Source organism: Myotis yumanensis, unplaced genomic scaffold (assembly GCF_028538775.1).
Source record: "Myotis yumanensis isolate MYYU_CA2020_CCGP unplaced genomic scaffold, mMyoYum1.0.hap1 SCAF_6, whole genome shotgun sequence".
Lineage (NCBI taxonomy): Eukaryota > Metazoa > Chordata > Mammalia > Chiroptera > Vespertilionidae > Myotis > Myotis yumanensis.
Genome location: NW_027223757.1, coordinates 92,931,171 through 92,945,364, shown reverse-complemented (window position 1 = coordinate 92,945,364; position 14,194 = coordinate 92,931,171). Strand labels below are relative to the sequence as shown.

Below are 14,194 nucleotides of genomic sequence, written 5' to 3'. Positions count from 1 at the left end.
CCACCTCTACCTAAGTCATTGGGCCCTGCCAGTTCCCTCAGCACCTGGGAGCTGGACAGCAGCCCCACCCCCACCCCCATCACTCTCTGTTGGATCGGGACCTGCTCACACCCACCTTCGCCTGGCATCACCTGCTCACCTATTCCACCATCCTGGCGCGGTCCTCCTACCATTGGGGGCTGGCACCTCCACTGCCACCAGCTGCCAGCCTGGTGTTGCCGACGCCTGCCATGGTTTTTGCCGCCCCCTGGTGGTCAGCACATGTTATAGTGAGCAGTTGAACTCCTGGTGGAGGGGACAATTTGCATATTAGGCTTTTATTATATAGGATTATTTCTTAATGCTAGTTGCTCCGCCTTGCTAGTAACTACTGGTGGGCCTGGGCACAGCCGTGCTCGGAAAACAAATGGTAGAGAAACAAATGGTGGAGGCAGAGGCCAATGGGAGCATCTCAGAGAGAGGAGTGGAGGCTAAGGACAAGCACTGTAGCCAATGACATGGCTTCAGATCCCGCGCCCCCCCCCCCCCCCCCCCCCGGCCCCACCGCCCGCTTCCTGGCTGTGTGCACCTGAGCGGCCTAATTAACCTCTCTGAGCTCCGTGTCCACATCTGTACAATGAGAGCAAAACCAGCACTTCCCTCGCAGGCTGGAAAGATGAAACCACCCAACGCCAGTTGAGCGTAGAGCTGGCCTTTCTTGGACCAAGCAAGGTCCCTGGGGAGCTTCTGTGGAAAGTGAGCAGAGAATAACCTGCATGGACGTGCAACTTAGAAAGACAGAAGCTTCCACTTCCAACCACAACCAAGCAGCAGGCAGCCGACTCCTTCCTCCCAAACAACAGCACAACATGACAGAACCCAGGAAGCCGCATTCGCAGGACACTGGGCGTTAAGCAGGGAGTGATGGTCCCGGAGACATGGTGCCCCTCACAGTGTCCAGGGAGAGCTCCCAGGCTGTGCACGGGGAGGGGGATCCAGGCGAAGCCCGAGTCTCCTGTAGTTGAGGAGACAGAGCTGCAGTCCAGGGAGGCCAAGGCGGGCAGAGTTCACAGGTCAGAGGTCAGAGAAGAGAGAGCTGCACAGACAGAGACCCCAGAAGGGCCGTCCCTGAGCATCAGCTGAATGCGGAGCAGCTTCCACTGGGAAACGAGCTGAGCCTGGTTGGGGGGAACAGTCCGGGGCCACACAAGATCCATCAGCAGAGCAGATACCAAAGGTCACAGAGCGTAGGCAGGGGACGCCTAGAGGTTTGCCTCACTGGGGGCCTAATGGGCCTAAATGCTGCTCAGGCCCATCCAACAAGGCTTGAAAGCGACACTAAAAGGATCCACCCTCCCACGTAGCTTAACCGCAGCTGGACGAAGCTCAGGGTGTTCCGTGTGCATGAAGCAGCCCGAGCCCTGTGAGGTCACACACAGCCGCGTCCCATGAGAAGTTGCCAGGCCCACAAAGAAGGAGGGGAATGAGAAGGCAGGTACAATGATTGCAACCAACCCAGAAATCACACGGATGGCAGAATTAGTCGACAAGATATTCAAATGGCTATTATAACTGTATCCCATTGTTCCAGAAGCTAGAGAGAAGATTAAACATTTTACTGGAGACACAGAAGATTAAAAAATAAAAGACCCAAGCAAGCTTCTAGAGACAAAGCTACAAGGCTGAGATGAGAAACGCACCGGCCACAATAGCAGCAGATTGGATGTCACAGAAGAAAAGGTTAGTGGGACTTGAAGACGTAGCAACAGAAACCTTACAAAATGAAACACAAAGAGAAAAATGAAAAGACCAGCACAGCAGTGAGTTACCGGACAGCGTAAGGTTAATGTGTGTGTAATAGAAGTTCCCACAGGAGAGAAGAGAGAGAGGCAGACGGAAGCATCTTTAAAGAAATAATGGCCACATTTTTCCAAATATAACAACAACCACAAACCCACAGATCCAAGAAGCTCAACAAAACCCAGTACAAGAAACGTGACGAAACTCCGGCAAGGCATGTCATAATCAAGTCGCTTAACACAGGTGACAAAGAGAAAACCGTAAAGCAGCAGAGGAAAGAGACACAGACACACGGACAAAGGCGAGGATGGTGGCAGACTGCACCTGGGAGAGAGCAGCCAGAGACCGGGAGCCACGTGTGTCAAGAGCTGAGATGAACGAAGGCTGGCGCTGAAGAGGAGCTGGGGAGCGTGCCTGCGTCCAGGGGGAGGCGTGGCAGCGCGCCCAGAGGCGGCAGCGGGCGTGGAAGAGGGCGTTTGGGGGCTCCTGGTCACTAATGGAGACCACGGAAGAGGAACAAGTTTAGGAGAAGACTGTGGGCTCCATGTGGACGATGGCGCAGCCAGCGGCGTGGGCAGGAGGCTGGGAGAGATGCGTCCACTTGGCAGCTAGCTGCTGATTCATTAGTCAGGATAGGGAAGGCTCTAACTTACAAACAAACCCTGAAACAGCATCGTGGCCTTAAAGTTCACTTCTTGTTCACACAGAGTTCATGGTGGGTTGGCAGAGGGTCTCCTCCACCCAGTGACTAGGACCAGGTGCCCTGCATCTTATGAGCCACCATCTCAATACGTGACACCCAGGGCACCATCGCTCGAGGAGAAAGGCCTGGAGGACACCGCGCCTCGGTTGGGAGGTGACGGATTGTTGCTCCCACTGCTCATTGGCCAGATCTGGCCACATGGCCTCCACCCAACTGCAGGGGTGGCTGGGACACACGGGGGTGGGGGCGGGGGGAGGACATGGAATATCAGGAAGGCACTGAAGCCAGCGGTTTAGATGAGGGTCATGGAACTTTTGAGGTGGAAGAAGAAAACGGTGAATGGACACAGGCCTGGAGCCCCGAGGGAGCCCCCGCATTGGAGGAACGGGTGAAGAAAGAAGCCCACGCCCACGGAGGAGGGCACGCGGGATCGGGGGAGAGGGGAGCACACCGTCCAGGGAAGGCGGCCAAGGCTCCAGTCCCCGCCTGACTGTCTTACGAGGCTTTCACCGTCTTGACATCACCTTCAGTAAACAGTATTCTCTCTCTCCCACAGAAACTGAAGTGGGGGGGCTGACGCTCCAGCGTCTGAGCCACAGACCTGCAGAGACCACCACCCCTGCCGGTGCCTGCAGCTGTCCAGCTGCACCGGGCACACAGACTGGCCCTCCCTCCAAGCTGGGCTCCCTGCCTCCCCACTCAGCTCAGAAGGCCATGCCTACCAGGATAAGTGTTCACGGGGCCTCTAAGAACCATGCCCCCAACTTTCAAGGTTGATCCAAATGGGGGGGAGGGTTTTTCAGGGCCCCTCCAAGCCTGTTTCCTCCGCTACTGTGTGTGGGGGGGGGGGGGCGGGGGGGGCGGGGCGGGGCGGGGTGTCAGTGCATGGTCCTGGGGTCCCATCCAGCTTAGACGTCTAGCTCTACACTTTCTTCATACACAAGCTCATCTACCACATGGCAGAGTGCAGGGCTGGCTCACCCCGCAACCCCACCATCTCTCCATCCTCTCCGACAACCCCAAAACATTAATAAAGCTTGTTCCTCTGATCACAGAGCCTGGGTCCGGGAGGAAGGGCCTTATTTGCATCTCAAGCCCCTCCCCCAATCTTAGTGTGTGCACAGTTGCCATAGCAACTGGCCCCAAAAGACTCTTCTTTGCAGTCACCTCCCCCTCTGTACTGCTGTGATGCTGGCTGCTCACCCAGGTTCTGAGGGCTCAGAGCTCCAACCTTCATTTTACAGGTGAAGAAACTAAGGCCCAGAGAGGGAAAGCAACTTGCCCAAGGGCGCACAGCGAGCTAGCAGCAGAGCCTACCTAGAATCCAGATCTCCTGATTCCAGCTCCAGGGCTGGGGAGGGCAAGCGGGGGTCTGTTCCCTACTCACTGACAAGCGGGCGGTATCCATGCACTCCTCTGGCCTCTGGGGAGGACCTTGGGAAGCCACAGTGAAGAAATGACATTTGGCTTTGGGCAGACTCAGAGACAGAGCTGAGGCCGGGCGAGTGCAGGAGGAGATAAAGCTAGATAGCATGGGTCCTTCTCGGTCTCCAGGCCCTCCCCCATTCGTTCATTCAACAAACATCTCTTATATGCCCTCTGTGTGCCAGGCACTGTTCCAGGCCCCGGGGATCCAGCTGTGATAAAACAGGCAGAAACCCGGGCCCTGGCGGCTGGCACTCTGGCAGGAGGATGAAGATAATGAACGTGACGTCTGCGGCTGGGTGGTATTCAGAAAGTGGTGGGGGAGGGCGACTACTTGCTACTTGAACTAAGGTAACCTCCAAGTTCTTTCTAAGTCAGATCTTTCAAAACTTACCTGCCCCGTCTCACGCCTGGAGGGTCCCAGGTCACCTGACTCCAATAGGCTGCAAGCTGGTGGGCGTGTTTGCTGGTGGAGAGCGTGCCTGTGCCCGGAGCCCCAGGCGGTCACAGCAGGGTTGTAGGCAGCAGAGATGGCGTGAGGAAGGTGTTTGGGGCAGCGGCCTCCCTGAAACATGTGGGCAGCTGCCTGCCTGTTCCCAGCAGGGCCCACAGGCTCAGAGGGTCTCATTGCAGATGCCTAGGGCCACCCACCACCAGGCACCGGCACCCAGCCGTACTGAAATGCAGTGCCTGGTGCACAAAGACAGCCCTTCTCCTCGGAGTCAGAAGCATCAAATCACAAGTGCCCCTGAGAGCGGACACCGGGTGCCGGGCTGTAGCCGACCCTTTCCCGGGAGGGGTTCCTATCTAACCATTTATTATGGCAATTTTCAAACCTGTGTCACAGTACAACAGCACAGGGACTCCCGGGTGGCCGTGCACAGCTCAAGAATTGCCAGCCCCCACCCCTTCCTGCCCACGGGAATACTCTGAAGCCAACTGAGGCTGAAAAGGGCTTCCTCCCACCCAGGCCTGGACGCGGAGGGCCCAGGAGGGAGTCAGCCAGGAGGGGGTCTATGGGCAGAAAGGGCCCTGAGGTTCAGAAGGCCCTGAGCCAGCTGCCCCAGAGCAGGCTCCTGGTTCCTGCCCTGGCTCCACCTCTCTCTGCTTTCTGTCCTCCTCTTCCCCCTCACTCGCGATAAAAACATAATTACCAGCTTTCTGTTTAAAAAAGGGCAAATTATGGTGACATGTTTTAATTATCTGCTGAGCAATGGCGGGCTGAATTACACAGGCAGGGCCTTGGAGGTTACCTAAAAATAAAGCAAGAAGCCTCATTAATGCTAATTGCTGCTTTAGCAGCTGAAGTGAGATCTTGGCGCTGTGTGCCATTCAGTGCTGTGGTACCTTCAGGGCGGTCCAGGCCTGTGAAGCTCAGAGGGCCCATGCCCTGTCCTATGGGACAGCCAGGCAGTGCCGGGAGGCGGGAAGGCAGGGAGAGCCCCTGTATGCGCTCGCTGCTCAGTGGGCAGATGGAGACCAGGCTGGGAGGAGGGTGCAGTGGGCCCCAGGGAGACCACCAAAACCAAGGGGCTGTCCTCTGGCTGGAGGGCCACACAGACCCGGAAGCTCAGCATCCTCCTGCGGCTGCGAGGCCCTTCCTGGGCCTGCAGGCTGAGGCGGGCAGGCACAGGCTTGGTCACAGGCACGGCATGGTCAGGGCTTGGTGCTACTGGCCACTCCCTGGCCCCATTTGCCTCTGCCTCAGGGCCTGAGAGGCGGAAGGGAGAACCAGATGGGGGATGCTGGCACTCAGAGCCGGCGCCTGAGCTAGAAGGGGCCTGAGTTTGTGTCTTCCTCCAAAAGCTGAGTCCCCAGGGTCCTAGGGTTCCACAAGATGTCCACGTCCAGCACACCTGGGAGCTCGGGGGCTCCTGCTCAGTCTTGGTTTTGAGCCCCAACAAGCTCTGGAGTGGATGTTGTTCCCTTTTAATACACACACACACACACACACACACACACACACACACATAAACTAGAGGCCCGTTGCATGAATTTGTGCACCAGTGGGGTCCCTCGGCCTTGCTTGGGGGTTGGGCTGAAACCGGCTCTCTGACATCCCCTGAGGAGTCCCAGATGCGAGAGGGTGCAGGCCAGGCCAAGGGACCCCACAGGTGCATGATCAGGGCCAGGAAGGGAGTGGGAGGTTGGCCAGCCGGGGAGGGCTCCAGGGCATATCCAGCCCATCTTGCTCAGTCTGATTGGCCAGACCCCAGCAGCAAGCTAACCTACCAGTTGGAGCGTCTGCCCTCTGGTGATCAGTGCATGTCATAGCAACTGGTCGACCAGTTGACTGCCTCCTGGTGGTCAGTGCACGTCATAGAGAGTGGTTGAGCAGCCTTAGCATATCATTAGCATATTACACTTTGGTTGAATGGATGACTGGACACTTAGATAGTAGGCTTTTATTATATAGGAGACCATATATATATATATATATATATATATATATATATATATATATATATATATTATTTCAGAGAGGAAGAGAGAGATAGAAACATCAATGATGAGAGAGAATCACTGATCGGCTGCCTCCTGCGTGCCCCACGCTGGGGATCGAGCTAGCCTGCAACCAGGGGATGGGCCCTGACTGGGAAATCGGACCATGATCTCCTGGTTCAAAGGTCAACACTCAACCACTGAGCCACACAGGCCCGGCAGTGTTGTTCCCTTTTGATGCAGAAGCCCAAGGTCAGGTACCACACCTGGGACCTGGCCGCAGTTGGAGGGATGGGTAAAGAAGGGGGCTGGCCGGTGGCCAATGTGTCTAGTTTTCTGGGACTTTCCTGGTTTCAGCTCTGTCAGTACTGTGTCCCAGGAACTCCACCTGTCTGGTAACCCTAGACCTGGACTCCCCCTCTTCCTCCTCAGACATAGTTCAATCACATGCCTTGGCCTTTTGACAAGGCTAGTTTTTAGGTGGCGGTTCTCACACTCAGGCTGGCATGGCAGCGCCCTGGAGGCCTGGGAGACAGATGGCAGGAGCCACCCCAGAGCTCCGGATCCAGCAGCCAGGAGCAAGCCCATATCTGCTTTTCTAACAAGTGCCCAGAGATGCCACTCGGACTTAAAGAAAGGGTTCTGCTGCTGGACCTCCTGGTGCACAGCGGGTCCTGGGTGCACAGTGGGCCCTGGGAGCACAGCGGGCCCTGGGAGCACAGCGGGCCCTGGGAGCACAGTGGGTCCTGGGTGCACAGTGGGCCCTGGGAGCACAGTGGGCCCTGGGAGCACAGTGGGCCCTGGGTGCACAGTGGGCCCTGGGTGCACAGCGCAGCCTGGGTGCACAGTGGGCCCTGGCTGCTCAGCGGGGCCCTGGGAGCACAGTGGGCCCTGGGTGCACAGTGGGCCCTGGGAGCACAGTGGGCCCTGGGAGCACAGCGCAGCCTGGGTGCACAGTGGGCCCTGGCTGCTCAGCGGGGCCCTGGGAGCACAGTGGGCCCTGGGTGCACAGTGGGCCCTGGGAGCACAGTGGGCCCTGGGAGCACAGCGCAGCCTGGGTGCACAGTGGGCCCTGGCTGCTCAGCGGGGCCCTGGAAGCACAGTGGGCCCTGGGAGCACAGTGGGCCCTGGGTGCACAGCAGGGCCCTGGGAGCACAGTGGGCCCTGGGTGCACAGTGGGCCCTGGGAGCACAGTGGGCCCTGGGTGCACAGCGGGGCCCTGGGAGCACAGGGGGCCCTGGGTGCACAGCAGACCCCCTAGGTGCACAACGGGGGCCCTGGGAACTTGTAAAACACACTCCAGCAGGCCCCACCCACAGAGCTCAGGTCCAGTCCTGGGGAGGCCAGCACTGGCTCATCTGACCTGGGATGTGACAGTGTAGGGCGCAGGCAGAATATCCTGCATTCCGCCCTGAGACCAGCCTGGGGGCTGCCACTGAGCTCACCTTGGGCCTCTCACAGGGAGGTGAGATGGGGGGCAGGGGGCACAGAGCCTGTGGAGACCCATCGCCCTACCACAGAGCAAAGGTCTCTGGGGGCCACCAGCTCTGTCCAGGGAGCAGGGACACTGAACCCTCCCAACTTATTAAAATACTAGAGGCCAGGAGCACGAAATTTGTGCACAGGGGTCGGGGGGGTCCCCTTAGCCCAGCCTGCACCCTCTCCAATCCAGGACCCCTTGGGATCGGGCCTAAACCAGCAGTCAGACATCCCTGTCACAATCCTGGACCACTGGCTCCTAATCACTCACCTGCCTGTCTGCCTGGTTGCCCCTAACTGCCTCTGTGTGCCAGCCTAATTGCTCCTTACTGCCCCCCCCCCCCCGCCCGCTGGCCTGGTCACCCCTAACTGCCCCCCCTCCTGCCAGCCTGGTTGCCCCACACAGCCTGCTTGTTCAGTCATAGGCAGCCATCTTGTGAGGGTGTGAGGGTTAATTTGCAATTACCTCTTTATTATATAGGATGCCATTCTGAAGATACTGAGCTCAGTCCTCCTTTCATGTGCCCATATGAGCCCAGGGAATTGATAATAAGGGGCAGAGAGCAAAGGTGAGCAGCCAGCTGGCCCAGGAAGGGCATCAGAGCAGGACTGACTTCCAAAAGGCCTGCTGGGATGGCCCCTGCTCCCAGCCTCGGGCCCACGGAGCCCAAGCTCCTCCCTACCCCACGCTCAGCTCAGGGCTCATACCCACCCAAGGCTTCCCCACCTGCCCTGCCCATTCCCAACCATGTTGCTTTGGCTGTTTGGCTGCAAGGCCTGTGTCTCCCCCGCAGACTGGATGCCCCTCCCCACCTGCACCTCTGAGCCCCGGGCAGGCTGACTAAGCCAGTCTCAGGGATGCCCACTGACCTAAGCCCATCAGGCGCCCACCCTGCTCAGCCCCGGCCTCCCCCTTGGTCCCCACGGGCCTCCCCTGAGTGCTGAGGGGAGGGGAAGGGACAGCACCCCTTGGGAAGGTGACTCCCCCAGAACCCAGATGGAGCTCCACAGGCGTGCGAGTCACCTGAAAAGTCCTGGGCTGAGCATCAAACCCAGTTCCAGGCCCGGCCTGCAGCCTGGCCTTGTGCCCCTGCGAGGCAATCGCCTTGCCAGGGAAATGAGCCAGAGAGGGGGCGAGGTGCAGGCTGGGGGTGTTGTCAGGGAACCCCCGGCAGGGAGAGCTGGCCACACTCCCCTTGTACACACACACAGGCACACACACACACACACACAAGTGCGCGTGCACACACACAGTGCCGAATGGGCCCAGGAGCTTCTGGCAAACGGCCTTGGCCTGACAACCTAGTTCTCCTGATTAGCCTGGGACACTGGGTAGGACCTACTTGGGCCTTAGGGTCCGTCCTGCGAAGGCAAGGCCATCAGTGAGACCCGCCTCCCCTCCTTCCCTCGCACCAGCGTCTGTGAGTGAACACACGGCAGGCCTCCTGAGCGCAGGCGTGCTCACATGTGACCGGCCTCCCCCAGTGAAAGGCTTCTCCAGAGGGCACTGACGCCTGGCACAACGCACTGCTGCCCCCTCACCTCCACACACCCCTCCACACCCAGTCCCTGCCTGAGTCCCGCCCAGGGTCCCCCGGCCCTCAGCCACAGCGCCCACACCCCTCAGCTTAGGAGGTGGCTGGTGGGGAGGCAGCACAGGCGGCCGGGCTCCAGCTGCTGCCTGTGGCCTCACTGTGTCGCTGGCCCTATGATTCAGCCCGGACAGGGCCCGTCCCTAGGCCACACCCAGCCCCCCACCTCCCCACCTGCCAAGGAAGCCAGGCTGTGAACACACACTCGCACCCACTTGGGCCTAAAGAGTCAGAGAAATAAGCATGGAGGTGGCAGGAGCACAACACACACATGCAGCCAGAACAGACACATACATGTGCACCCACCTAGCCCACCTGGACACACACCCATCATCATACACCTGTGGCCTGAAGACAGGCCAAGCAGGAGGGGGGACTGTGGCGGCTGGAAGCCAAATGCTCAAGAGGAGAGCTGCCTGGGAGGAGGGGAGGCTCAGGTTACGGGCTGGGGCTGGGGTCCCAGGGCGCAGGATGTGAGCCAGAGGAGAGGAAGGAAGGGCAGAAATGGTACCTGCCTTGGGGGCTGCAGGGCAGTGGACAGGAACAGATCCTGCCCCCTACCAGCAGGGCTGACTTCTGGAATCTTCCACAATGTCCTGGCCCCTCTCTGCCCAAGGCCTCCCCATGCCCCCACTCGATGCAGCCCAGGGAGCAGCCCACCCACCCCCAGCCTAGTCTCATCACCCAGTTCCTCCTTCCCACTGCCTCCGGCCCTGCGGCTGAGGGCGGAGCCTGGGGTCCCACTGCCGGACCTTCAGTGGACGTGGAGCCAGGGTGCAAAACCATGTGTTTATTTTTATTAGAAATGTTCTTAGTATAAAAAACAATCATGCGCTACACATGTCATCAATAACCACCACCAAACACTCAGGCACTGAACTCCGTGTCATCGGCAGGAGGGGCAGGCGGGCAGGCGGGCAGGCCGCGCAGCGGGCGCGGGGGCAGGCGGGCAGGCTGCGGGCCACGGGACACACAGAGGCCACCAGGAGACGCAGCACTTTGCAACAGACTCAGGGTTTGTTTTTGTTTGGCTTTTTTGTGTTTTGATTTTTTTTCCCTTTTTTCTCTTTTGTGACATGGAAGATTTAGTGACTTGGGAGAAGGTGGCAGGGAGGGGAGAGCAGAGCTGGTCATAAATGAAGGTGGGAGGACAGGCAAGAAAAATGCACGAGAGGGGAGGCCCGGGAGGAGCACAAGAGAAAAACAGAAGAGACCTGGAGACGAGCTCATGAGCGAGAGACGCAGAGGCAGAAGGAAGATGCGGGGAAGCAGAGCACACGGATGGAGACGGACAGCAGAGATAAGAGAAAATAAGGAGAGGATGGAGACAAACGGAGAAGGTCGCCCCCAGGACAGGCAGAGACAGAGGAACTGGCACCGGGGCCCCTGTGATTGGGGGCTAGGAGGGGCCCTGGTCCAGACAGGCTCCCGGAGTGGCAGAAGCTGCCCAGCCCCCGGCCCTCCTCCTGGCGCCCGCCCGGCTTGCCCAGGCTACCCAGCAGGGACCGCTGGGGCTCTGCTGTCCTCAGCACCAAGCCACATCCGCGGGTGTCCACGGGCAGGCAGGACGTCAGCTGGGCCCCGGAGTGGCCCTGGCTCGACGCACCATCACGAGGGTCTCGGGGGGTCCTCCTCCTCCTCCGGTTCGGCTCTGGCAGCCTCGCTAGAGTGCGTGGTTGGTGTAGGTGACGTAGGTCTGTTTGGTGGCCAGCACTGGAAGGAGAGACCGGGGTACGCAGGAGGCAAAGGCTAGCTTCTTCACACCGCCTGCTGCGCCAGCACTGCCCTGCCAGGGCACCAAGTCCAGACCCCAGAGCAGAGCATCCACCTTCCCCGGCCTGGGCACCAACTCCCTGCCCTGGGCCGCCTGCAGCTCCTCCTCCCACCTTCATGCCTTCGCTTGGGCTGGGCTTCCTGCTGGGAGTGCCCGCCCCTTCACCTGCTGCTCTAGGTGTGGCCCCTCTTTGGGCGCTCCCTCCCAACACCGCCACCCCCCCCACCCCTCCCACCCCCCACCCCCGGCGCCCTGAGGATCTTCCCCGGGAGCCCCTGCCACCTCCGGACTCCACCACACTTTAAAAGAATCACTTTTATCAGCGATATATTGTATATTTTTAAAGCTTCGTTGACCCTTAACACGCATTTGAACTTCGAGGGCCCACTAATATTCAGCTGGTTTTCTTGCTTTTGTCTTGTTTTGTTTTGAGTAAATACCTGGTGTTTTCGATCCGCGGTTGGGAGTGTGCGGATGCGGGGAACCTGCTGTACGCCCTGTCCTCAGCAGTGTATGTGGGGGCGGAGCATCTGCGGGGCTGGTGCCCACAGAGGTCCTGGACCAAGTCCCTGAGGATGCCCAGGGGCAACTTAAGTTTTGGGGGGTCAAAGTTATAGATATATTTTCCGACTGCACGGGCGTTGGCACCCCAAAGCCCCTGCTATTCAAAGGTCAACAACATCATCAAGGGAAGTTTTCAGAAGCCCCACCGCACATTCGGGAAGAGCCCAGGCCCAGAATATACAGGGGCTGGCAGCCGACGGGAAGGGAGTGGAGCAGGGACAGAGGAATAAATAATGGAGCCAGAGCAGGCCTTGGCTGAGCTAGGCATTGAGGCATCTGACTGGCTCGGCCTCTCCCCACGCTCGAGGGAAGGGGAAGTTCTTAGGTCCCCTCGGCTCTCCAGGTAGCCACCCTCCCCATTTCTGGGTGCCCCTGTCTCGCCTCAGCCTTGGCCTCCCTTATCTGCACCCATCACTCTGGCCCTCGCCCGCCCACCCCTGGGCCCCAGAGGAGGCCCCATATCTGGGTAGCTCCCATTTCCTGGCCACAGCCTTCACGGGCGACATCAGCTGTCTCGGCAGCATGAGCACTCCCCCAGGGCTGGCCTCACAGCAGCCAGTGAGGAGCTGAGGCCCGAGGGGTGGGCTGGCCAGGTCCTTGGTTTTGTCCTGTCCTGCCAGCGTTCAGGGTCTCCCTCCGTCGCCTGGGGACACCCAGAGGACAGCAATCAAGGGCGGAACTGCCGCCTGGGGAAGGAGGCTGCACCGGAGAAAATGACGGTATCGCTTGTCATAAAGCTGCCCTGACCCTCAGCAGGACCCTGTCGTCAGGAAAGGAGGCACACCCCGCAGGTGCGGCCATGGCGTCTGGCCTGGAGAAGAGGACACTGAGGGCAGCGGTGTGGTGAGCTGGACACTGTCCCCGCGATCCTCTTTCCCATTTTTGTTGGACTCCCAACTGCCAAAGTTAAGGACTACACTGCCAGCCTCCCTTGCAGCAGTGTGGCCCTGCATGGCGACATTCCCGCTGACAGGTGAGGGGAAGGGCCATGTGCGACTTCCATGTCATTTGATTAAAACCGGTTGTTTCCCCTGGACCTCCTCTCTTTTGCCTCCCATGGGCGGAACAGACAGGGAAAGCCACCAGCCTCAGCCATGAGGACAAGGACAGCCCTCCCAGAGCTGATGGAGCAACAAGATGGAAGGAACCTGGGTCCCTGCTCCTGCCGCCACCAGGTACTATTATATCATGTCAGACAGAAACAAACAGTCTGACTGAGCCACTCTGTTCGGGGGCCTTCTTGTCACGGCAGTGTAACTGGAAGCCCGCTGATACAGGCAGGACCGCCGAGTCCCACTCTCAGGGGTCCACTGAGTGTGGGCAGAACCGGTGTTGGGGCAGAGTGAGCAGAGGGGCACACCGGGGACCAGTGGGGGGGCGAGGATCAGCTGAAGGAGGAACTTTCTCCTGGCCAGAGCTGAGAGGAGTGGATGCCCTTCAGTGGTGGTTGGGCTCCCTGTCAGCAGAAATGTGAAAGCAGAAATGTGAAAGCAGAAGATGAACGATCGCTAGGCTGAGCCCCAGAGCAGTTTCAAGTTTTAGGTGCCACCCAGACAGGTGCTAAGGGAAGGAAACGGTGCCCATGGCATCCAGGAAGCGAATAAGAACACGGCACAGCACCTGCTAGTTTACAAAGAATTCCCACCTTCCCCTGTGAAATGTACACCCCGCTCCAGGGAGGGCCACAGGATGAGTCCGTTTCAATGGAGCCCAGTCCAGGGGGGGCCTGGGTGGGTGCCCCTGGGGAAGGGAGCTGAGGGACTAGAGGCTGGAGCCCTGACATGGCCGTGTTGCTGAGAGGGAGGTGGTGGGGGGACTAGCAGATCAGCACTCCCGAGACAGCCTCGAACTCCTCTGGGACCCCAGCTGCTCCTTTCCTGACCTGCTAGGCCTCAGTTTCTTCCCCACCTGTAACAGAGCGGAGGCCGTGTTTGCCTGGGCTTCTCTTCCTGAGGGGAACCCCCCCCCCACCCCATCTCCACCCACCCTGTCCCTCACCAGCAGAAAAAGAGCCGCAGCCAGCTCTGAATCAGCCCTGAAGGCCAGCCGGTGAGAACCAGCTCCCCAGGCTCCGTCGCCCTCGGGGTGAACTGAGAAAATTGTTTCCGAAACTGCGAGCTGCCAGCAGCTCCGGCTCCCAGGGGAGGAGAACCCAGCAGCAGCAGCAGCACCATCTCCACAGGCTGCAGAAAAACGGGAGCCTGAGGCAGCTGATGGCCGGGGGCGGGGGGGGGGAGGGGGGGGAGTGAAAGTGGCCGGGAGCTGTTGTCTCTCTAAGACCACAGCTGTCCCCAGCAGAAAAGCCAGCCCATGGCTTCCAGAACCTGGAAGTGCATTTAGCCCTCAGTTACAAGCCAGGGACCCAAGTCCTTCAGTGGAGCCTGTTTCACCATCAGGAAAATGGGAGCAATGATCTGCCCAGGAGGGTCCCCCAGG

The 14,194-nt window shown here is 59.3% G+C and overlaps 1 protein-coding gene across 4 annotated transcripts in view; it reads right to left on the bottom strand.

Annotated features, from left to right (window-relative positions):
- Positions 1 to 10,235: 10,235 nt before the first annotated feature.
- GRM4 (glutamate metabotropic receptor 4) overlaps positions 10,236 to 14,194 on the bottom strand; it is a 107,701-nt gene continuing 103,742 nt past the window's right edge. For all 4 annotated transcript variants that reach the window (XM_070418739.1, XM_070418742.1, XM_070418741.1 and 1 more), the window contains one exon: positions 10,236 to 11,133. In XM_070418739.1, the coding sequence (XP_070274840.1) occupies positions 11,084 to 11,133 (50 nt within the window). In that variant the 3' untranslated portion in view covers positions 10,236 to 11,083. The remainder of the gene's footprint in view (positions 11,134 to 14,194) is intronic.